The 23,314-nt window shown below is 40.4% G+C and overlaps 4 protein-coding genes across 5 annotated transcripts; 3 read left to right on the top strand and 1 right to left on the bottom strand.

Moving 5' to 3' along the window:
* The first annotated feature begins 139 nt into the window (after positions 1 to 139).
* Positions 140 to 2,152, top strand: nat14 (N-acetyltransferase 14 (GCN5-related, putative)). Of its 2 annotated transcripts, none has more exons than XM_020646770.3 (4): positions 140 to 297; positions 780 to 901; positions 993 to 1,298; positions 1,380 to 2,152. In XM_020646770.3, exons 2-4 carry the CDS (start codon positions 821 to 823, stop codon positions 1,827 to 1,829), a joined length of 837 nt encoding a protein of 278 aa, XP_020502426.1. In that variant the 5' UTR covers positions 140 to 297; positions 780 to 820; the 3' UTR covers positions 1,830 to 2,152. The 2 variants fall into 2 exon arrangements, with proteins under 2 accessions (XP_020502426.1, XP_065813874.1); XM_065957802.1 differs by having other exon boundaries at positions 714 to 901.
* Positions 2,153 to 2,295: 143 nt separating this feature from the next.
* Positions 2,296 to 7,411, top strand: aicda (activation-induced cytidine deaminase). Its single transcript, XM_020646741.3, has 5 exons — positions 2,296 to 5,234; positions 5,924 to 6,089; positions 6,206 to 6,488; positions 6,654 to 6,769; positions 6,879 to 7,411. The coding sequence occupies exons 1-5, from the start codon at positions 5,215 to 5,217 to the stop codon at positions 6,927 to 6,929; spliced, it is 636 nt and encodes a 211-aa protein (XP_020502397.1). The 5' UTR covers positions 2,296 to 5,214; the 3' UTR covers positions 6,930 to 7,411.
* A 127-nt stretch (positions 7,412 to 7,538) lies between these two features.
* Positions 7,539 to 14,106, top strand: necap1 (NECAP endocytosis associated 1). Its single transcript, XM_020646740.3, has 7 exons — positions 7,539 to 7,743; positions 8,776 to 8,876; positions 9,223 to 9,327; positions 9,532 to 9,613; positions 9,730 to 9,838; positions 10,596 to 10,743; positions 11,735 to 14,106. Exons 1-7 carry the CDS (start codon positions 7,649 to 7,651, stop codon positions 11,845 to 11,847), a joined length of 753 nt encoding a protein of 250 aa, XP_020502396.1. The 5' UTR covers positions 7,539 to 7,648; the 3' UTR covers positions 11,848 to 14,106.
* Positions 14,107 to 14,189: 83 nt separating this feature from the next.
* mfap5 (microfibril associated protein 5) lies at positions 14,190 to 17,535 on the bottom strand. The gene is made up of 7 exons (XM_020646742.3): positions 17,463 to 17,535; positions 16,433 to 16,509; positions 16,289 to 16,321; positions 16,117 to 16,152; positions 15,903 to 15,990; positions 14,798 to 14,871; positions 14,190 to 14,708 (listed from the first exon to the last, which is right to left on the bottom strand). Exons 2-7 carry the CDS (start codon positions 16,473 to 16,475, stop codon positions 14,596 to 14,598), a joined length of 387 nt encoding a protein of 128 aa, XP_020502398.1. The 5' UTR covers positions 16,476 to 16,509; positions 17,463 to 17,535; the 3' UTR covers positions 14,190 to 14,595.
* Positions 17,536 to 23,314: the final 5,779 nt, after the last annotated feature.

The following is a 23,314-nucleotide window of genomic DNA, read 5'->3' as shown; positions in this document are numbered from 1 at the left end:
TTTCTGCTTTCTGGTTTGTTTTTTTTAATGACATCGATTTGAAAGACTAAACTTGCACAGGTCATCACATTTACAGCGTACTTTACGCTGCTACGTTGCGTTTGCCAGTCACGACCATTTGCGCAGTGCGGTTTTGCACGTACGCAAACGGCGTGGACGGTGGAGTCAAGCGTCGTTCAACGGGACGGAAAAGGAGCATGTTAGTATTCTGAATACTTTCTCTACGCAAGAATCACATTTGTTGCCATTCAATCAAAACGTACCGAGCCTGCATGGGATCAGCCTCAACCTTAAGAGGTAAATATACTTTGTATTTATTGTATTTATGCGAGCAGAGTGCCACTGAAGTTAAGCGGAAGTGGGGGTTATGAAGCACAAACGGAGGTGGGGGGGGTCTAGCTGTGCCAGGACAGACCGCAGTGGTTCGTAATAACCTTAAAAGGATTTTTAAAACGATGTTTTTTTCCCTTCCCACTGCATCGTGCATGATCCAGGTACACAATAATGGTGATATGCGTGCTACAAATCCTCCATAATCCCCGTCTGTCTGTCGTTTGGTGCCAGCGTGGGAGTAATGTTACATTGAAACTACTGGCTCACTGTTTACTAAATCCACAGCATTGCATAATATGATTGTTGGAAATACACTGACCTATTTACCCAAACCATTTCGACCGTCAACTGTTTTTTTTTTCTTCTTTTTCATGATTTAGTGTCAGTCATCACAAAGATGAAGGCTATGTCATCGTCCCTTGACATCCTTTAAATGTGCATTTTAGGGTCACTGTGTACACTGTCGATGACAGCATAGAGCCCAAACATGGTGAGGCTAGGGCTGGATCAGGTGGAGATGAGGAGGATGAAGGAGGACGACATAGAGATGGTCAAAGCCCTCATCAAGGTTTGTGTAATTAGATCAAGTTCAAGACATTACTCCAATTGAGGACTGCACTGATGTTTTTCCTTTTTCTCTTGCAATGATTTTGCTGCAGGAGGGCTGCGGGGGCACAGAAAACCGTCTCATCCTCCACATCCTTACCCGTCCGCTCTGCCTCTTCATCCTGGCTGTTTTCTCCTCAATCCTCCGCTGCCTTGTCCATTCTTTTATCCTGGCACTTGCTATTCCTGTCTTCCTGCTAATTATCTATCTCAAGATCACGATGCCACGGTCCACAGGGGTTCTGGGTAGCAGCCGCCCCTATTGGGACTATGTGGGTAGCAGCTATAGAGGGTCACAGGATGAGAAACTGCAGAATCCGTATTGTAGGATCAGTGGAAAAGCCCCAGTGACCAAAAAGGTTAGCTTCAAATTCATTGTGGTTTTCTCTTAATTGTAGAGAACAAATGTTCAGCTGAGTAATCTTATTCCCTTTTCTCAGCCAAGGCGCAGAATCGGAATCAAGGACAAGGACAAAGACAAAGACACGTCAACTGAGAGGGTCACCCCAGACAGGGAGCAGGCAGCAGGGCAGGTCTGGGTGGCAGACTGTGAGGGGGAGATCATTGGCTGCATCTTCCTGGAAAGTGAGAATCGAGCACACATCAGGAGGATCTGCAGGTTGGTGACAGGCTGCTGGTACCGCAGGGAGGGCCTGGGCAGGCTGCTTGTCCAGAGTCTGGAGCAGAGAGAGAGGGACAACAGCGCCCATAGAGTGTACGCACACGTCCCCTACCCATCAAAGGTGGCAGAGGCCTTTTTCAGGAAGATAGGTTATGTACAGCTTGGGGAGGGGGCTAATGAAGAAGAAGACACTGAGATGAACCTGGAGACACCAGAAAGAGGCTTTTTGGGACACCCACTCACTAAGGTGTTTTACAAAGACCTGTGACTAGTTAATGATGGACTCTGAAAAAATGCAAAGGGGCGTCTAAAAAGAGAACAATACATCGTGCAATCCCTGCTTAAAATGTGTCATTGCCGCAACATGTTTGGCTTTTGTGTGAAATAATTTATTGAATATTTACTGTATGTTATTTATGACAGTATTTATATACTTTTGATTGCTGTTTTGTATGTTTGAACATACTTTTTGTTTACGACATAAAAAGCAATCCCTCTCCCCATGTGTTTATTTTAAATGACATCTCAAGGCTTCATAGTTATGTGTTCTCTTATCAGTTGTATCTAATTAAAATATTTACGTTAAAAGTGTTTGACAAAGATGTTTTAGTGTGGTTCTAGTCTCAATTAATCAACCTCAGTTGATGGTGCGTGGGCTTGAATGTATGCTGTGCATGAAACCATACCAATGTGTAGGAGTCACTGTACAGGAAGTACGTGTGGTTAATGTGAATCTGCAAAATTTCTTCACTTTTATCTCTCTTTGCTCTTTGGCTGATGTTGCACTCTCCTGAAAGTACAGTATGTGGGTCTATGAGTGTGCAGAAAACACTGCTACCTCACTTTTCTTTGGCTATCTTGTTCTTCCACTTGTTTGTGTTATTTTTGTATTTCTGTGGGAATTCTGAATTCAATATTTAACGGTTTCAAAAACACATTAGCTCTGAAACTGTTAGCTGTATAAATGATCAATTACAACTTTCAACTAAAATGATTAATTTATCATATAACTTAATGCTTTTTTAAGGTTAAAATTAGGAAAAAAGTATGGTAACAACATCTGAAATTAGGTATTAACTACTTGGGGGGGGGGGGGGGAGCAATCCAAATTAAGGTAACACTATTTATGCAGATTTAACTTGTTTGCAGCCCTATATATAGCCCTAATATTGAATGTACAACAGAGCAAACTGAATCACACATTTACTTTTACTCAAATCTCAAAACTCCCCTGCCATGCAATCTTTGACACTTTACATGCATTGGTACTCTGACTCAAGAATGTGTGTGGTTTGCAGGTGAATGCCGGTTAATGTGATTGTTCATGCAAACGGACTCAGTCTGAGGCTGACCCTACTATGGTTAGCAGCCCCTCACGCTCACATTTCGCATCTACCTCCTGCTAACCTCAAGTGTGTCAGAATGGCAGCCACAGATAAACATCACAGGATGTTTGTACAATGTTAAAGTGTGTGGGAAAGAATATCTCACCTGATCGTAAGAGGCAAATGAAGGCCTACACTTTACTGCAAACTCTTCATCTTCTGAGCTGTAGTGGAAAATCACTGTCCTTTAATTAACTATGATGAAAAAGCTGAGACACCCAGCAACATAACAAAGCTGTAACATGCACGGTTAAGTGTGTGATGGGGTCATTTTCACCTTGTGAAGTCTGTACTTTTACTTGAGACTTGGTCATCATCAGGTTATTTCTTCATGACTGTCAAAGAGCAGACACCTGTTAGCTGAGCCTCGTATACCAGCTTGATCTGTAGCTATTATTGTTGTCAGGAAACAGATGTGAGTTCACACACTGGAAAGAAAGTCTGTTTGTGACTGTGGTCTTGTGTGTCTGCACGGTATGGCGGTGTGTGAGTGTTTGCGTGTGCACGTGTGCAGGGTGTGGGCGGGTGGGTTTCGGAAAGTATGACTTGGCATTCCCTACACCCGGTTTCTGCCCCTGACTACGGGTTAAATGCACCAGAATTTCTGGCCATACTGTACTGCTCCACAACACGCATATACACACACATAGACACACATAGTAAGTGCAAAAAAAAGGAATGGAAGTGCACGTGAGCGTTCATGTGTGACTGTGAGATGACCTTGGTCAAATGTGGTCAAACCCGGAGAGCTGGGTGGGAAGTGGTTACATATAGTTTGGCTTTCGATCATCCTCTTGTCCAGAAAAGACACATGCACAAGATCAAATGTGCAGAGACATTGGGCTTTGTGCACCGTCAGAGTAATGTAATATGATGTGAGGTCGCTCAGAGCAGGCGCACACACACACACACACACACACACACACACACAAATCATTTAAAATTTTGGGGCACCACACAATCATAGGATATATTAGATAGATTTGTTCCAGATGATGTAAAACATATAGACTGTGTTAATGACATGCTCATACAGATTTCTAGCACACACATACACACACAGATGAGATCCAAAAACAGCTACCCTGGGAACGGTGAATTCCCCAAACCGCAGAGTGCATGAGAGGGTGAGGGGAGTCATGGGAACGCAGGATGCCTGCATGCTTTGCCACTGGGTAAGTAGGCTGGGCCAGAGCTAAAACAGACAGAGCAAAGAAAAGACGAAAGCAGAATAATACACATCCTGATTCCGCAAGTATAGATGACAGCGTCTGATAGTTCAAAGGCTCATGAGTGAGAATTATCCACACACACTGTGGTCGGTCAGCTGGCTGGACGCTCCAGCAGACACGTATGGTGAGGGAGGTCGATTACAGCTATGCTCCTACACTGACACAGTTTGGGAAAACCCAGATCAGAGAAAGAAGTAGGTGTCAGGGCCTTCGAGGTCTGGGAACGCCTATGGCTCCACCAAATCTGGGGGCCCTAGAGGGGGGGGGGGTTGGACTAACTAGGTGGAAAGGTTGAATAGCAGGAGGAGTCAGTGGGGATCCCATTGTGGATCAAGGTAAGGAGGTATCTGGAAGTTTTTATTTTTATGATCTGGGAAAAACAAAGTGAAGGTCGCCTGTGGCTGGATCAGTCTTAAGTGTTTGGAAAGTTCCAGCCAGTTGGCTCAGTTTATTGACGTCTGTGAAAACCTCCAGAGGTTGCAAATCACGTCAAACACTCGTCCTCTCATGTGTGGTCGCTAAGGTTATTTAGTGAAATCATTGTTGTGTACTTGCTCCCACAATTAAATGTTTAATTGCATGGAACAAGAAGGGTTTTGCTTTTGGCAAATCATTATTTGGCAATCATTATAAAAACCTTTGTTAATTTAAAAATAAAAATGCATCATTGCATTAACAAGAACTTGGCAAATGTAAAATTCATTGCTAGTTTTATTTTGTTTTGTTTTGCAGCAAGAAAATGTGATCCAGCCATGTCTTTTGTATAACGCCCACTGTCCTTTGTATAACTTTGAAATATCTTTCTGACCAACCAGAGGCTGTCTTTGTTGTATGCAGGATGTTTATGTTTAGAGGTATATGTTCTCAGTTCCCTCCTTTTAACCCCCCAAATACTCTCACACACACACACACACACACACACACACACACACACACACCCCCACACACACACACACACACTCACTTTCGCTCTTTCTCATTACCTTCATTTCATACCCATCCTGCCGAGTGACAAAGACGTGGCGCGTCTTTCAAAATGAATACAAAGCTCGACAGGTGAGCAAAATCAACACATTCTATTTATATGTTGTGTATGTCCTTGAAGTCAACATTTGTACACAATTATTAAAAACAGAAAAAAACTGGTAGTTATCTGAATTGTGATTCTTAAATAACAGAATAAAATATTCTTCATTGGAATTCTCTTTTAATAGGTTTGCCACAATGCCATCTTTGAATACAATTAATAGTGTGTTAAGTATTAATGAGCGGTGAACAACTGTCCCAGTTTCGTTAACATTTGTGAAACTGAGAGTGAGACAAAAGAAGTGAATGTTAGTTGTCTTTTGAGTGTCCATCACTCACGCTTTTTAACCACAGACTTTACATCCCTTCATTTTGGTACACAGCTTAATTCAAACTTGATCTCAATTTGAGTCATGTGAATGACAAGTAATAAAAGCGTTTGTCTAGTGTCCATTAAACTCTAAATGACTGACTTCTACAGAGATCATCTGTAACCATTGCTGTTGGTTTACAAAACCGCAACACTTTTTAGAACAGCGTTTTTACTGATGAGATGCTGACTGATAAATCTTGAGCAAAAGTTTTGTGAACAAATGTTGTTTTAGAGCATAGAAGAGCAATTTAGGTAAGGTGTATATGCTGATTGTTGTGGACTTTGCTGTTTTACCTCAACAACTTTTACACTAAAAATACAGTATATCTATATTCCCTTGTCTTAGTGTGCTTTTACCACGAAAGAAGTTCATCTACCATTACAAAAACATGCGCTGGGCAAAGGGCCGGCATGAGACATACCTTTGCTTTGTAATCAAAAGACGGGTGGGGCCGGACACCTTAACCTTTGATTTTGGTCACCTCCGCAATCGCAATGGCTGCCATGTGGAGGTAAGTAACTTAGGGCAAAATGGGGGAGGGAAATTAAAAGGGCTTGTTCGGTTAAGAGACTTAAAATAACAATGATGCATCCATAACATCTTCTTTTGTCTGCTAATACTCAAAAGCTGCTGTTCCTGCGCTACGTGGGGGCCTTGTGTCCTGGTTTATTGGGGTATGGAGGCCCTGGAGAGAAGAGGCTCAGCTACTCTATCACCTGGTTCTGCTCCTGGTCTCCATGTGCCAACTGCTCCACAAGACTGTCCCAGTTCCTCAGCCGGTTGCCCAACCTTCGCCTCCGGATCTTCGTCTCTCGCCTTTACTTCTGTGATATGGAGGATAGCCGTGAAAGAGAGGGATTAAGAATGCTGAAAAACATCGGGGTGCAGATCACAGTCATGAGTTACAAAGGTGGAGGAATAATTGGAGTAGTGAATATTGAATATCAGAATTATAAAGAGAGAATAGACATTTTTCTGATTTATCTAGGATCAACTTTAGGAAGATTAAGCCATCCAAAAATGTGTTTATTTTTTCATGAGGAAATTAAGGATTATGTTTTTCCTCCCTCTTCAGATTTCTTCTATTGTTGGCGGACATTTGTGGCTTGTAAGCAAAGCAGCTTCAAGGCATGGGGAGAGCTGCACCAGAACTCTGTTCGTCTTTCCAGGAAACTCAAGCGCATCCTACAGGTAGATTTTCCACATTTCATGCTTTTTCTTAGAGACAAGGGATATGATGAAAACACTTGTGATTTACATCAAATTGACAAATGTGGTTCTTTCTTTTTTTTTCCCCCAGCCCCTTGAAACAGAAGACTTAAGAGATGCCTTCAAGCTTCTTGGACTGTGAAACATCCCCATTACCTCCTCGTGTTACTATTCAATAAGTCATTCATTTTATAGAGAAAAAAGAAAAGTTGGTTTTAGTCCTTCACTACAACTGCCAAAACTGAGAATGAAATTAACTGAGAAAAAAAACTGTCATAAAATAGCTTTCAAGTTTTGTCAAGGCTTTTCACTTAAACATTGCTGCTACTTTCTGTTTCTGAAGCATTACTGCCATGTAAAATAAAGAATTACTGCCTTAAAATCAAACTAGAACTATCCATTTGTAATGTATTCAGGAAACTGCTGCAAATAGGTCGAATCTTTGAAGAGTAGGTCTTATTTTCTCATAAATGTGGGACAGAAAATGTTGGTATTCATTGAAGCAGCGGTACAGCTATCGTACTGCACTGCAATATGGGGAAATATCGATTTAACACCTAATTTATAAAAGATTATTATCCCAAAGCCCGAACCCCGAATACTTTTTGGTGAGTGCTGCAACTTGAATAGCCTAACATTATTTTATCTAACTTCAAACTGTGCTCCTACGATATTTTAACCGACCTTTATTGATAAAAGTGTGCAAAGGAAATCGTAGTATTAGAAACAGTCGCCGGGGTGTGCGCATGTACACAGTGTATTACGGTCACACAGCCGTGGCCCGTTAAAGCCGCACGGACACACACCGTCGTCGTCGTCACCACCACCACCGGCGTGCAACGACTTGAGCATAGAGTCAAGATGGCGACCGAGGGTCAGTACGAGTCGATCCTCTGTGTCAAACCCGAGGTCAACGTTTACCGAATCCCACCGAGAGCATCCAACCGGGCTATCAGGTGAGGACGGCGGAAGGGGCCTGACGTGCTAGCTTACCTGACACAGCATCCGCCAGCTACAGCCATTAGGATCCGTTGCCTCGGCGACCCAAACGTACCCGAGCTCATCCCCGGGTTTCTAACGCAGCCCGAGGCGGCGGTGGTCGTAGTTCCCCCCCTCCCTCCCCTGCTTTGTTGTTTTTGCTGTGAATTTTACAAGGTCACTACTATAGTAACATACAGTGCACTTAAGTTGGCGGATGCACCTGCACTGCGTTAGCTCATTACCACGAATTGGATTGGCTACACTCCTTTGTCGGTGTGTTTACGTGTTGCCTGATCGTCCAGTGGCAGGTCATGCGATAGTGATTAAACCGTTTTAAAAAGTGGGTTTTCTTTTAGGTTAGCCTGCCCATTTCAGATTGACATTTTGTTTATCTGACCTCTCAGTTGTTGGTATTAGAGCAGTGTCTCTGAAGCTGTCAATAAGTGTTGCTCAAGGACACTTCAGGCGAGGGAGATGCTGTTTGATGACAAGCTGGGATGCGCTGATAATTTGTTGTCCTGACATTTCATTTCGTACATCCATATTTTAGGAGCCCATTCTGGGAAACTGTTGTGGCGTTTGTTGACGTTGAATTGTTTACCCCATTTGTATTGGCTGGTGCTCCAGTTTGACCTGCTCCAGCTGCATATGAGTGGATTTCACACCAGCCAAACAGTAGCATAGGCCTGACTCCCATGAGACACTTGATTGGTTAACCAGTGACCATATTCATGGTGAGTAATAGTGATGATGTAATGATTCAGCCTTTTAGGTCTCAGTGAATTGCCCGACTGATGCCTTAGTCACGTTTCTTTCACATTTAAAGCGAAGAGCTACTATGTGTCTCATTGTTGGACCAATCATGACAATAACACACACTTTTTTTATATGCACATTAAAAGCAGATCTCCCGTCTTGAATCCTGTTTACCTTGCATATTCTGCCTCTGTCATCACTTCGCCTACTTCACACAGTCTCCCTGTCTGCCTTGTGTGTTTGTATCCCAGAGCGGCCGATTGGAAGCTAGATGCTCCTGACTGGACGGGACGTATGCGTGTGACGGCCCTGGGCAAAGTGGCCTACGTGAAATTGGAAGACAAAATATCTGGTGAGGGAGTGACAATGCAGACAGACCAATGTCATTGTTTACTGGCACTCCTGCTGTTGTAAATCATTTCACTGTGTAGTCTCCTGCTCGCCATCTCCCTCTCTGTTACTCATCCATTCCAAGGTGACCAAGCCCACGTCAAAGCAAGCTTTTTTATTTTAAAACAAATTGTTTTTTTTAAAGTAATGATCTGTTTCCTGTTCTAAAAGTATGACTTATATAGACACATTTTTTTTTATTTCATCTGAATCCTAGAAGTTGGGTCCATCTTGCATATTAAGCAAAATATTTGTTTCTCACTGAAGTCTTTTTTTTTTTTTTTTATTGATTTTGTTCTGCCCTACAGGGGAGCTGTTTGCCCAAGCACCGCTGGAGGAGTACCCTGGCATTGCGATGGAAACAGTCAGTGACTCAAGCCGATACTTTGTGCTCCGCATCCAGGATGACAATGGTGGATAAACTTTATTTTTTTGGCAAAACCTATAATGTCAATATGCTCATAATTAAATTGACTCAGAGGTTAACTCCAGGAAAAAACATTGTTTTTGACATATTGGTCTATTGTAGTGTGCATGTTACTGTAATCTACTTTGAGGTTTAGCATCATTTAGTCAACTATATCGTGTATTAAGTTACATGTTGAGTTCCCTCACAGGCCGCAGTGCGTTCATTGGCATTGGATTTGGAGACCGAGGCGATGCCTTCGACTTCAATGTTGCACTTCAAGACCACTTCAAGTATGCTGCTATCTCATAGAGTGTCATTAAAAATAACTTCTTCTTTTTTTAAATTCTAGTCTATAAACCTCTCTTTAATCCTTTGCAATCCCTGTCTCCCTCCTCATCTCTTTCAGGTGGGTAAAGCAGGATGATGAATTTACAAAGCAGGCACAGGCTCCAGACAACACTCCTAAACTGGACCTTGGCTTCAAAGAAGGACAGACAATTACTCTCAATATTGGGGTAACGCTACATTAACATACATGTAATGTTTTTTTTTTTTTAAAGGTTTGAATAAAATATCTCCCAGTTGGAGTCTGAAAGCAATCTAAATATGCATTTTCAAACCCAAGGAACTTGTCTGTAGTTGTAATGCGAATGTGAAGAACTATAATATGTATAAGAATGTTGAGTGGATCAGCTTTTAGCTCCTACTCAAATACAAGAAGAACTGGGAGTGACTTAATTTATAGTGATTGGTCCAGACTTAATTTTTTTGGTGATAGGTCAAAGACATGAATGAATGCACTTTTTTAATTAAACATTTGAGAAAGCTAATTAAAGTAGCCTTAATTGACTAAAACACAGCAAAATAGATATGCAGTCAAGCGTAACTTGTCATTTATTCTTTCCAACTCTGTTATTTTGTGAAACCTATGCACACAGACAACCATCCTGCTCTGACCAAGAAACCCTCTGCGTTGTTGTTGCTATATCAAGTGGGGTCAGCTCTGTCTCTGCAGCGTTCCTATTGGTAGTGCAAATGTTGAAGTAAAAAAATACTTTGAAGATATGTACTGTAGTTCTCAGGAAAAATCCACAGTGGGCAGTTTCTCTACGGGAGTCCCCAGAGCAAACACCTAATGTTGTAAAAATGTTTGTTCATTGAATTTCGATTTGGTCAAATAGGTCGTCAAATGAGCTATTCTTCAACTTGTTTATTAAACACACTCTAACCTTGCTTTTCTTTTTTATTTGTTTTCTAATTTATGTATTCCAGCAATCAAAGAAGAAGGATAGGTCTCGTCCACAGAGCTCAGGTGGCTTCGGGCTCCTTCCTCCTCCTCCTGGGGGCAAGATAGCCCCTCCCCCTTCATCGAGATCTACCAATCATAACACACAACCACCTGCTGGAGGAAGTGACACTGGTAGGTAATTGTAATGTTGCATTCATGTGCTGCTCGGGTGGTCCAAGTTTCCGAGTTGGGAAGTCGTTCTTTCGACTTCAAGTGCGTTCACGTGATTTCAGTTCGGAAAGTCGGAATGCTGTAACGACAGCAAAAAAAAAAAGTGTTGATACTACGAAGACGATCAGTGAAATGTAACTGTTAAAGGTTATATTTGAGCAAAAAGTTAATGTGCAATACGTGAATTAATCAAAAGTATGTTAACATTAACAAAAAACATTTTGCCCCCCCAAGTGATGACGATTATGTCGAGAAGTCGGGCACCTAATTCTTTTCCGAGTGTCCGAGTTGTTGTTCCGACTTGAGCAGGTGTTCCTGTGCAATTTACAACTTGGAAACTGTTTTTTACTGATGTGTCCGACACCACATGAATGCACCATAACACTACACTATGGTTGACTGCAGAGGTCATGTACCTCCTGCATTATAGCCTTTTATTGTTTACTTATAATGTGGATATACCAAATTTTATGATCTGTTATCACAAAATGGCATGGTTATTATCTTGACTAAGAAATTTGACAAAACCCAACACTAATAACTGTATGTACAGTTTAGAAAAAGTTCATTAGGAAGATAATTTAAATCGTAAACGAAGGGAAACGTCAGATACTGTTACCCATACGACCTGCAGATTGTTCTAGACATGTACAGCTGTTTGATTCCCAGTGCTTACTAGCTACTGCCTCTCAGGAGTTGTGCAGATTGAAAGTACATGCCAAAGCTCTGTTTTGAGTGCAATGTTATAATGGATTACTTACCATCACTATGACAGAAAGAATCCTTTTGTTAAATAATGTAGCTTTCCATTATCCTGTGTTGGTAGAGGCCTCAATAAAGCCTCACTTTATGACACTGAAGGCACCTGGCTTTGTGACACAAGGGACACTGGGACAATACTGTATCCAAAAGTGCATAATGTTTCTGATTTGTTCTATACTTTAACCACCAGGATTTTTACTTGACCTGGACTCCAGTAACTCCAACTCAGCAGCTCCATCCAACCCTGCCACCACAGCCAGCTCTGACCTGTGGGGAGACTTTGACTCTGTATCCCCAAAGTGAGGAGAGATGCATTTAGTTTTTCTCTCCCTCTTGTTTCTCAGTAAATGTATGCAGCTATTTTTGCTCTTTAATTTCCCCATTATGGGGTCCTGTATCTCTCTCTGCCAAGCAGGGTAACATCCTGAACTAGTTAGGTTAGATTTAATTCCCATCCTTGTGGCTTTTTATTCCTAGCCAGAGATACACACACACAAACCTCGCAGTCAAGTCTTAATTCAAACAATTTAGAACAACTATTTTTTCCCCTCTTGCTGTCTGTTAATCCTCTCTAGCTCTCTGGTTTCTTTCTTTCTGTTTGAATTCTGCCTTTGCCCTTTTTCTCCTCCTCTGTGTTTCATTAGCACATTTCTAAAGTAGACTACACAACATAGACACATGATCAAAGGAGAGGAATTCAGAAACATCTGATAAGGTATATCTAAATATAATAACAAATGCATTTTATGTACAGAGAATATTTATTTTAAATGTATATAATAGTTGGTCATTGTTGTGTACATGTTGTCACCTGTACTGTATTGTAGCTTATCGCTCTCCAAGTCCCCATCAGTGGGTCTGACATTATGCACTGACTGGCAGTGTAGTCTGTCTACATAGTTATTAATGCATAGAGTCTGCATTTAAGGCAGGGATTATTCAAATCTAAAACTCTGTCTGAAGTCAAGTTTACCACTGAATGATGAAGAATCCTGTTAAGCTGTGGCTGATTTGCAATATAGATATGTACAGTGCTCTCTACTGGGCTGTTTTGGAACTACCGCACTGTTATTTTAGTGAGATGTCAAATTGGGGCCGTAGTTGTTGGAACGCAATGTCTCTCTGGGAATGGTTCCTTGGCATCTTCACATTGTTTCAACTGTAAATCAGTACAAATAGACAGGGAAGTAGGACGGTAGGATCTTACAGTGTGCTAGCAGGAGAAAGTGCTTTTATCTTGGTCTCAAAGGGAAACAGAGTATTTAGTACATGTTATATCATCTCTACTCAGCACAGCTGTCAAAGCTGTGACTGGTGAGTCATTTCGGTCATGACCTCCGTCCTGCTCAATGAATTAGTCTGTGTAAGTGCACCATCCAATCAGTACAGGGAGATACGAAAGCGATTACGCTGTTTGTTTTTTTCTTAATGCTGATATCTCAAGATTTCAAGTTAATAATGTTGTCATAACAAGATAAAATGATAGTTAGATTGCTATCATGAGAAAACAAATATTCTCAAAAGTTTATTAGAGATCAAGGGTGCATGGATAGCTTGTTGGCAGATGTAACAACCGGTTTGAGTTGAGGGAGCGCCCAATATTTACCAACCTACCAAATTGTATTTTAATCAATTTGTAACTGAGGCAGAAATTGTATTGAGACTTAATCACCTCATCATCGGAAACTTTACTGGCAAGTGCACCAGACAAAATATTGGTGACACAAGACCTGATCAATAGATAAGCTATCATGGATTCAGCCTTATGTACACTTGAGATAAACTTGATGAATAAAACGTCATTAAAAAAAATGATGCTTGGGGATAAACATTAACTAGTGATCTCAAGATACCGGCATTGAAAACATTAATTTCAATGGGGACCGAGCTTGGTGTCAGAAGAGGATGATCAGGTCGTAAACTTCAACTGGAGCATGATGTACTGTACAAACTAGTTCTAACTGTGAACCTAATTCCGTGTTACGTTGTTTCTGGTATTCTGACTCAGAGCCATTCAACATGAGACCAAGCTATTCTGTGTTTGACGCAGTGTTTTGTTGTGATATTACGCTCTGAAAGGAGGGGGATCATGCTGCGTTGATATCACATGCACGTATGTTGTGATGGACGACAGTGTGTGTGATGATAGATATTGTCTGGATCATCATTTCTGTAACATTTCAAGCCAAAATGATCAACTGGTTAAAATGGTAAAAGTTGTTTCTTTTCTTCTTTGTTTATGATATTTAAAAAAAAAAAAAAAAGTCCAATTAAAAGACATCACTTAGGGCTTTGAGATATTTCGATGATCCATGTTCAAATTTTCGACTGACAGTAATTGTGTAACAGGGATCAATCAGCCATGAAATACATTAAAAAGATGGAGCCCTCGAAGACAGAAATAGTGTGAGTGTAAAGCCTGAACAATGTGTCAGTGTTTGTTTACAGTTTGATTATATATATCCCTCCCAAATGTTACTTGTTATTCAAAATGTATATGTGTATGGAAATGTATATGGTAAATGAATATGCAAAGAAAAACATAAAGATATCACTCCATGACCAGTGCTCTAATCTGTTTTTTCCCCCCTCCTGAATAGAGTGAACGAGTCAATAAATAAACAAACAAAACTCCTGAACAAAAATAAGTGTGTAAATGTATATTTGGTTACAAAAGTGCACATACTACCAGATTGTCGATGAGTACCTTACAAAGTGGGTCTTTCTTTGTACAATGGAGTGACTCAGTGCTGCTATATAGGCCCATAACTACAGTACCCTAAATGGATCACAAACCATGGAAGACATGATCTGTGTCCAACAACACAGATGAAATGGACAAACCTTCAGAATTCATACACAAAGACTAATACATGAACATAGATATGACTCAGCACATGTGTGTATATGTAAAAGAGGAAGAAGGAGACCCCCAGTTGTTGAGTGGTGGATTTATGGTGTCATGGGCTGCTTATATAACAACATTCCTGCTGTGCGTCTCTATGGGGGTTCCATCCTTACTGGTGGTCATTACGCCGACCCGGGCGCTGTTTAGGCCTTGTTTGCCCAGGTTTTAGGGTTGCTACGGCGATTGCGGCAGCGTTTCCTATGAGTTGACCTCTCAACACGCCTGGGCCACCCAGACAACTCTCGGCACATTTCGGCTGTAATGTACAAGAAACACAGATATTTATCCACAGTCAATGCATGGTACCATATCGAACATGACGATTGTTTCACCTGAATATCTCACCTTTGAGATACTCATCCTGAGCACAAACTGTCCTCATGCAGATCTCGTTGTTGATGACATAGACACGAGGAAGGCTGCATCAGAAACAGGATAAAAGCATCATGAGTATTGCTCCGTTATAAATAAACCTGATTTTATGACAGTTTAAAAAAAGAACATTTACGCTATTACACAATATCACACGAGAGTAAGGGATGTACTGAATATCAACACAACTGTGATTTAGTCAAAGACAAGTGACTATAGGTGGAACATAATCAGAGCTGTGTAAACAGTAATATGCATAAAGAATTTTTTCTTTTTTAATCATTCCGTTAACCAAACCAACACAACTAATCCACCTCCGCCTTTGTTAGTTATATGTGTCTTCATGATACACTTTATAGAATAGTACAAATGTTATAAGAGGAAACATTTCCTTCATAGTGTCCTTGGGTTTACTACAATCCAGAAAATTTAATTTGCCATAATTATTATGAAACATTCATTGCTATCCAGATACAGAGTTTTAAATATTGTTCAAAATCACAGTGCAGTTTTATAATCACACTCATTAAACCACTTGTTGAATCACTCGATCAGAACTACCTGTTTTATATTTAACATTAGCACAATTATATTCTTGTTGTGCCTGTTATCTGAATATAGCTTATATATATATATAATATAGCTAATAATGTAAGTTACTTCACAACCAAATTTTAAGCGATTTAAATGAACACCTTAAGGTGGGACTTAAACTTGTCATGTTTTTTTTTTTGTGTCAGTATTTCTTCTCAGTTCTGAGTTCATATTCTACTTCTGATGTGCTTTACAAAGACTGAAGTTGTTACGACCCACCATAAGGTGGCCCTATGGGGCTAACAACAATCCACACATTGACCCATTAAAAAAATACTTTAAACACCTTAACAAAGCCAAAACAAAGGGATTTATTACAATTACTCAAACTTAATGATAACATAAAGACAGATAATAAAGACAACAGACAATCGCTGACTGAGAGGCACAGCAGTCCCAACTCCAAATGCCTCTCTTTCTGCAGCCAGCACTGGGCTTTTAAGCCCTGAGACACAGGGAAACATACAGCAGTAACAAGGTTCACCTGTAGATGCAAATAGCACCAATACATCTCTTGATGGGCCGGTGAACTGAGTACATCCTGGTGCATGGATACATCTCCTCTCTGCAGTCTGCAGACACAGAGAATACACGGAATATAGACAAGAGGAGAGAAGAACACAACACATCGTGCCAGTCTGTCATGTGGCCTCTGGAGAGATAGTTCAAAGGTCATCTTACGCTCTACTGTCACTCACTTGCTGGTAAGGCAGCTGCAGTTGCCCCAGGGCTCTCTGAAAACAAGGAACGAAAACAGCATCAGATTGGGAAACCGTCTTACTGATGAGCCATCACAGTGACTCACAGACTGACAGATGTCCTGCAACAAGAACTGATCTGAAGTGAGAATTATGAGGAGGTGAGCATTACCAGCTTGCTGGGCTTGGGCTACAGCTGTGAGTGCTGTGGAACAGAAACCACATGAGGGGAGTGTATTGCAGCATAAAAACAAACACATGGCGACTCAACCATAATTAAACAAGATGATTTGTGTGTTCTGTTTGGCAGCGTTACCGTGGAAACTGCAGAGGAGCAGGACCACTGGAAGGCTGCCCATTCCTTCAACTTGTAAGGGGTAAAAGCTTTACGAGCTGGAGGAAACCGAAGAGGAAAAGAGTCAGGATGATTTCACAGAGTGGAACTGTTCAATATCCTCACCAAGATTTTTGTGCTGTTTATGTTTCCTTTAATCATGTTTCATATAAATGCTCACAACGTTCCATGCCAATGTAATGTTTTCCTTAAAATTTTGCTCCAGCTGAAAACACAAAGTTGGCTATGTTTTTCTATAACTTGTCATCTTTATGGGGTAGTGCCTGATGTCATTTTACCCTGGAATATTCTGTTCTATGGTATGTTCTTGCGTACTCTGCACAGCTTGTAAACACATACATGAAGCAGTAATAGAGCAACTATAAGGAAATGCACTTAATTACTTTTCCCCTAATAATGTGTTTTCCTCCTTCCTCTCCTCTCCTCTCCCACCCTGCATCATTCCTCTCGTGATGTGTCAGTGTAACTTTGCAGTCCAAGACGTGAGTTCTCTCTCAAGAATGTGTTTTTTTTTTGTGCCCTATTTGAGCACCCCTCCACCCCTCCTCTAATACAGACACACATTCTTTTCCAAGTTTCTTTTCATAGTGCATATTACTACTTTCCAACTGTATGATCGTCACTAGCTTGTTCATTTTGTCACAACTGGTTCATTTTCTGCTTCAATAATCGAGGGCAGCCAAACATTGAAAACTCTTGGTTCAGCTGTACATGCCTCTTATGATTTGTTTAGGAGATTGACATGTTTTTTTTTACTGATTATACTTAACTCAGTATGCAACCACATATTATAAAACTATAAATTCTAAAGTGAAAACATCAACCAAGATTTAACACTTTCTATTTAATAACTTCCTCTTAGGAAGTATCCTGTCATAAAATTTTTGGATCGGAAATATTCTGCATGAGCACATGCTGTGCTGAGTATTCCAACATGATGTGTTAATTTTTGGAAAGAAAAAACAAGAAGCAGAAAAAAAGTGGTACTCACAACTTTTGCTGTCGTCCACAACTGCTTTAGTTTAATGAATCTTTTGTCTTCTCTCCTTTCTCCTCCTTCCCTCTCCTCCCTGCTCCCTCCCTCCTCCCCGTTCTCCTTAACATCATCGTTTTCTTTCTTTTCACTTTTTTGCTGTCCTACTCTGCTTAAAAAAAAATAGAAAGAAAATAGCAGGCAGCTGCTATCTGATGTCTGTAATGTGAAGAGTTTTTCTGTTGTTCACACTCATCTTGAGGAGATTTTTTAAAGTAAAGATTTATTGTTCCATTGTCTGATAAATGTCTCACTGTCTTATAAGGGAAAACTTTCTTCATCATCAGCAAAAAAGGGAAGGTGCTCTTGCTCTAGCTAACTGTTGACAGAACTTTCCAAATAAAGTAACACAAAGAGCAATGTAAAGACAGCACAAAACTGAATTAATTTAAGAAAAAATGACATACAAGTTTTGTTTCTTCTTCTGTTTTTTTTTTTTTTTCTTTTTTTACTTTTTTTCATATAAACTCTGAAATTGAAAAAAAGCAACTTATAAAAGGTAGTCAAAAATGGTATCAGACAAAGGTGGGCCTCCAGCCTGACTTTGGTACTAATTAATACCACCAGCAGGTGGAGCACTGTTCTTTATCTTCAACATGCAATTCATCTAGAGGTCAGTCAAAAAAAAAAGCAACTGAGATGAGATGAAACTGTACTTAATGCTGAGTCATTATACTTTTAAGTGAGGCCTGTCAGTGGTTTTCTCTTACACTGCTGTTCTGTGACGTAAACAGCAGGAGCAACTCCAGCCCATGTCATCTCTGTAGTAATAATCAGACATTGCCATCTTTTAAACATGTTTCACCTCATCAAGTCAGCTGTTACACATTTTAAACATGCATGACTTGATTTTCCAAAACACAGTTTGTTCACCTACTATAAGTGCTGACTTGATTAATCAATTACTCTGCCAATTTAAGATTTATTAACAGGTAAATAAATGATTGAAGGTTTAATAAGTAAATACACCAAATATTCTCTAGTGGCAATGTGAATTAAGCTTCATATTATTCTAAGTTGGATATATCTGGGTTGTGGAAAGTTGTCTTAAAAAAAGGGGGAATTTAAAAAAATCAGAAATCATGTTTTACTTTTTTCTTTAAAAGATTCTTAAAATTTCTTTAAAATATATTAAGAAATCCGTTGAAAAGTTAAACTAAATTAGGAACAATTTAATAAATAAATACAGTTTCTTTATTTATTCCCTTGAGTGAATTTTGTACCTTCACAGGTTATGCCTTCAAAATGGTATTTGTAAAATGAGTGGAAATATTACATTAAGAGTACAGCTTTCTACAAACACGTTTTACCTCCTAATGAAAACAGGCATTAGCACGTGGACCCCTAAAAAGTTTGTGTTCCATGATAAGACCAAAGTACTTATCCAGTTTTCTCAGCTGAGACGACTCTCTTTTGTATTTATTTTCCCAACAAAGTAGAAATAGCACAATTACTTTCAAAATAACAACTTTGCACCAGATTACACCTTGCTTAATTTAGTTAATTGCTCAACGTCAACCACTGGTCTGTAGGGATAACAGACATTCCCTCGCTGGCCTGCACTCACACAACTCCAGGACTTACCGGGCGTGAGCATCTTGTACATAATGTCGTAATACAACACATGCATGGCTTTATCGGATTATGAAGCGTGCTTAGTTTAAAAGACAAGAGGACGGAAAAAAATAAAAGGAACGCGCATCGGAGAACAGGACAGCTACGTTACTGACTTTGTGGCTTATTTTTAGTCATTATTAGTCAGATACAGCGATAACACTCAGGGATTTGTCGATAATGAAGGCTGTCCACGTTTTGCATGAACTGTACTGTGCTGAAGTACACCTCTTCCAAGCGTGCCAGGGCCAAGGAAGTGCACCGCTTAAGCACGGATTGGAGCACTCACACTTGTCAAGTGAACTTGACTTTAGGGGTGAAGCGTGCTTAGGTACGATACAGATTGCCTAGTGTGAGTAATTATCAGTTAATATAAGCTATCCATCACATATGAAGTGCATTTCTAATTCAAATTGTAAGTGTCAATAAAGCTGTAGTTCCTGAGCCTCTTTCTCGGTGGTTCTTTTGTTTAAAACAGCCTTTTGATTGGGACCACTTAGAGTGCACTGGGAGTTAAACTTGACCCTTCAGTGGCCTCAATGGACTCGACTAATATAAATGTTGCTACACATTCCACTGAAGTCACAGACAACAAAACTCTCACTGGCTCTCACCATATGGTAGGCCTAGTAGGCTCAAGACGGAGACACTCATCATCCTCTTGACATATCGGGGCTACATGGGCTCCATGGTGAGTGTCTGTGGGGTGTCCCTAACAAGGTCAACCGGGCAAGCCTGATGACAGCTTGACTTATGGAAGCAGTGTAAGCAAAAGAGACGAGGAGAAGAGCCAAGAGGCACAATCAATCCTTTGACCATATCAACATGCCACTCTAAGCACGCTGCGCTGGCATGGGAAAGTAGAGACGAGTGGGGCAAAGACTGAAAAAGAGAGGAAAGAGAAGGGAAGAGATAAATGGAGAAAGGTGTAGGGGGTTGGAGAGCCATGAAGCAATGCAGAATGGTTCAGGAAAACATGCCAGATAGTAAACACATGATAATATCTCAACTTGTTTATTAGTTGGATGCCAATGCTTGGGCATGCCAATGCTTGGGCTCTGCAATACATACCGGTACTCTCTTACTGACCTCCTTTTTACCTCAGCACACTTATGCCTCACACTCCTGACTTGTTTTGCTATATGAATATCAACTAGCGTGTATTTTTAATGTACTGCTGTAATTACTTACTTTAATGTACTGTGAGTTTCCTAAGCAAGAAAATACACTAAATAAAAGAGCAAGAAAACACACACACACTTACACAAACACACACACACACCACACATACACACAAATGTGTAACCGGTAGAGCTGTATTGTCCACGACCTAACAATTCAATTCGATTTCGATTCTTTGGGTCACGATTCGATCAAAATGCTTCGATATCGATTCAATATTACACATAGATGAGAGAAATACCCAAGTAACTGCTCACAGTACCTTCTTATATTTGTTAAATAATTATGTGTTTGTATTTGTTTAAAATAAACTGACTCAAAAATGTATTTTATCATTGCATTATTCTTTAATAAACAAAGAATAAAACCTGGAAGTACAAGTAAAATTTTGCCCTAAACATCCAAACCTAAATGGTCCTTTAAGTTTTTGATTAAAAAAAGTTAGGATAGAGAAATGTCGTCATTATGATGGTTTAAAACTATGGTCCTCACATGGACAGGAATGTAAGCTCAGACACAGTTTTTGTGTTTTTGTCATGATTCTTTCCCCCCTGGCCTCTTACCTTAACCACTTATCACTACAAGTGTTACTAACCCTATCATAACCTTAAGATCCTAGTCCTTCCAAAATTAGCAGTGCAAGCATGAACACACACACACACACACACACACACACACACACACACACACTTTCTTTTATTTTGCTGCATGTGAGTATACTATTTGTTATGATTCTTTCCTTGGACCCTGGAAGCCCAGCTTGATGCAAGGTCTTGTGTAATCTGAACATGAAAAGGCATTTAATTCCCCACTCTCTCTTTCCTTGATTTCCAACTCTAACAACTGTCCTGTCTCACAAATAAAGGCAAAAAAAAGCCCAGAAAATAAATCTTTAATATCATTTTTTGGGTGCAGTGCACCAGCAATAACAACACTTTGAAGTGGTGCAGAAAGCCAAAATGTCCTCACAATGCACAACTACTTTATAACTCTGGTCCTTAAAAAGTCAACAATTCCATCACACGCACGCACGCACACACACACACAGGCACTGAAAAACCAACTGAACTCTGACATTAACACAAAAATGATCTTAACTCCACTCAAGTCATGTTGCAAACTATATCCAGTTTTGCTTATTACTGCTTCTGTTTTTACAGAAGTGTCTATTTTACTTTATCAAAGTCATCACTCCAACTCCTGGTTAGGCCATTAAAGAAGATAAACTATATCAAGCAGCCAGGTGACAGAGAAAGTTGCTTGTGCAGGGGAAATAAGGCCATGGTGACCCTTGCTTCACTGTGGGGATTCATTTCAGACATTCTGCCATATCAACTCTTAATTTGCTCCACTCTGACCATCAATCTGGGTCTGGTATCGGTATCTGATTTTGCAGCTATCAGTCTCTCGACAGGTGAAATCTTTTATCAGATATATCCATCTAGGTATAATTTACCACAGATTTCATTTTCCAGCTGGTTGCCACCAATCCATTATCTGTGCAGCCTGAGTTAAATAATACACATTTATATTACCAAACACAAAGCACTCCTTTAAGACAGAACGATATGTAAAGTTAATTTTAGAGACGCTTTATAGGCAGGGAATGTGACACCATGTAGACCTTCATGTTTGGTGGAAATGTTTGAATTCAATGTGAACTTCACTCAATAACGGCTTGAAATCTGAATCTCGATGTTACAAATTTAGATTTGATCCTTTCGGGTTTCTTGAAAGGGTGTGTGTCTTTCATCTTCACAAGTGTTGAAGGGCTCTCATGACTTGGAAGCACTGACATGATTTAAGATTAAATGAGCCACAACTCCTGTCATTGCACAGATTTGATTAAGCATTAGCAGTCTGTTTGTATGGCTGTCCTTGTTTCTCCTGTTTTAATCATCCCTGATATCTGTCCTCACGAACCATGGACAGATTTGCACCTCTGTAAGCATCTTTGTGTTGGCACTCTATTGTCTCTATAGTCTGCACCATGTGTTTCCATTTATCAGGCTGTGGTCCTCCATTAAGTGTCACATGAGCCTTGTGTCTCTGTTTCCTGGAAAACAGTTGTTACCACAGATTATACTGAGTGTTTTAAAGTACACTAACTGTACCTTAAGACCAAAGAAGTACTTACTGATTCATGTAACTAGTGACCTAAGAAAGTCCTCAGAGAGAGAGAGAGAGAGAGAGAGAGAGAGAGAGAGAGAGAAAGAGAGAGAGAGAGAGAGAGAGAGAGAGAGAGAATGAATGAGAAGGAGAAAGGCTCTAAAGGTTGAAGAAGGTCTGACCAGAGAAGATGAAAGGGAAAGAGACGACCCAAGTGGCATGACAGAAGAAAGGGAAAAGTTATCAGCAAGACAAGGCGAGATGGGTCATTGTGTTCCATAAGATTGTGCCGTTTAAGGCCCCGGGGACGCCAATGCAACCCGATTAATACATTTGAAGGGCAGCGAATTGCAGATAGTCAGAATGAGGTGGTGATGTGCGCGGTTTGTAAATAGATTGGTCTGGGGTCTATTTATAAACCCATCTGGAGTGGCCCTTAGCAGGGGTTAGCACTGGCCCAACTGACAAACACACACACCACACTGCACATTAGCAGCTTGCTACCAGCAGGGATCCACTCCAAATTGAAACAGAGATATTAAGCAGACTGTAATGCAAAAGTTAAAACTGAGGATTCAGTTGGTCTGATGCATGATGTATTCTTGTTTGTAATCATTGAAGTAGAAGCAAAGTCAACGCTGCATGTGTTTTGGCAGATTGCTCAAAGCAATACCAAAGCTATCATTTCGGGGACTGCAGGTGATTTTTCAAACTGTCATTTCCTCTCTGACAGATCTAGGCCACCGGTGGCCCCCATGAACAGTACGGAGGTCAACATGTCCTATGAGGAGATTTCACGTGAGGTTAGTTTCACTGTCAGCATGTCCATGAATTATGTGTCCCAGTTTCTAAATAATACATTGGAATAAAGGCCATTTAAGCTGTTGGCAGTACGAGTAAATACC

Source organism: Labrus bergylta, chromosome 8 (genome assembly GCF_963930695.1).
Source record: "Labrus bergylta chromosome 8, fLabBer1.1, whole genome shotgun sequence".
NCBI lineage: Eukaryota > Metazoa > Chordata > Actinopteri > Labriformes > Labridae > Labrus > Labrus bergylta.
This window is presented reverse-complemented; position numbering and strand designations above follow the sequence as displayed.

What these genes read in the sequence shown, in the direction of transcription:
- nat14 (XM_020646770.3), top strand. Translation starts at nt 821, where the DNA reads ATGGTGAGGCTAGGGCTGGATCAGGTGGAGATGAGGAGGATGAAGGAG. An exon ending in TGGTCAAAGCCCTCATCAAG is followed by an intron (nt 902 to 992) that starts GTTTGTGTAATT and finishes ATTTTGCTGCAG; the next exon opens with GAGGGCTGCGGGGGCACAGA. An exon ending in AAGCCCCAGTGACCAAAAAG is followed by an intron (nt 1,299 to 1,379) that starts GTTAGCTTCAAA and finishes CCCTTTTCTCAG; the next exon opens with CCAAGGCGCAGAATCGGAAT.
- aicda (XM_020646741.3), top strand. Translation starts at nt 5,215, where the DNA reads ATGAATACAAAGCTCGACAG. An exon ending in ATGAATACAAAGCTCGACAG is followed by an intron (nt 5,235 to 5,923) that starts GTGAGCAAAATC and finishes CCCTTGTCTTAG; the next exon opens with TGTGCTTTTACCACGAAAGA. An exon ending in AACTCAAGCGCATCCTACAG is followed by an intron (nt 6,770 to 6,878) that starts GTAGATTTTCCA and finishes TTTTTCCCCCAG; the next exon opens with CCCCTTGAAACAGAAGACTT.
- necap1 (XM_020646740.3), top strand. Translation starts at nt 7,649, where the DNA reads ATGGCGACCGAGGGTCAGTACGAGTCGATCCTCTGTGTCAAACCCGAG. An exon ending in GCATCCAACCGGGCTATCAG is followed by an intron (nt 7,744 to 8,775) that starts GTGAGGACGGCG and finishes TTTGTATCCCAG; the next exon opens with AGCGGCCGATTGGAAGCTAG. An exon ending in GCACTTCAAGACCACTTCAA is followed by an intron (nt 9,614 to 9,729) that starts GTATGCTGCTAT and finishes CATCTCTTTCAG; the next exon opens with GTGGGTAAAGCAGGATGATG.
- mfap5 (XM_020646742.3), bottom strand. Translation starts at nt 16,475, where the DNA reads ATGGGCAGCCTTCCAGTGGTCCTGCTCCTCTGCAGTTTCCACG. An exon ending in TGCAGCTGCCTTACCAGCAA is followed by an intron (nt 15,991 to 16,116) that starts GTGAGTGACAGT and finishes CTGTGTCTGCAG; the next exon opens with ACTGCAGAGAGGAGATGTAT. An exon ending in TCAGGATGAGTATCTCAAAG is followed by an intron (nt 14,709 to 14,797) that starts GTGAGATATTCA and finishes TGTACATTACAG; the next exon opens with CCGAAATGTGCCGAGAGTTG.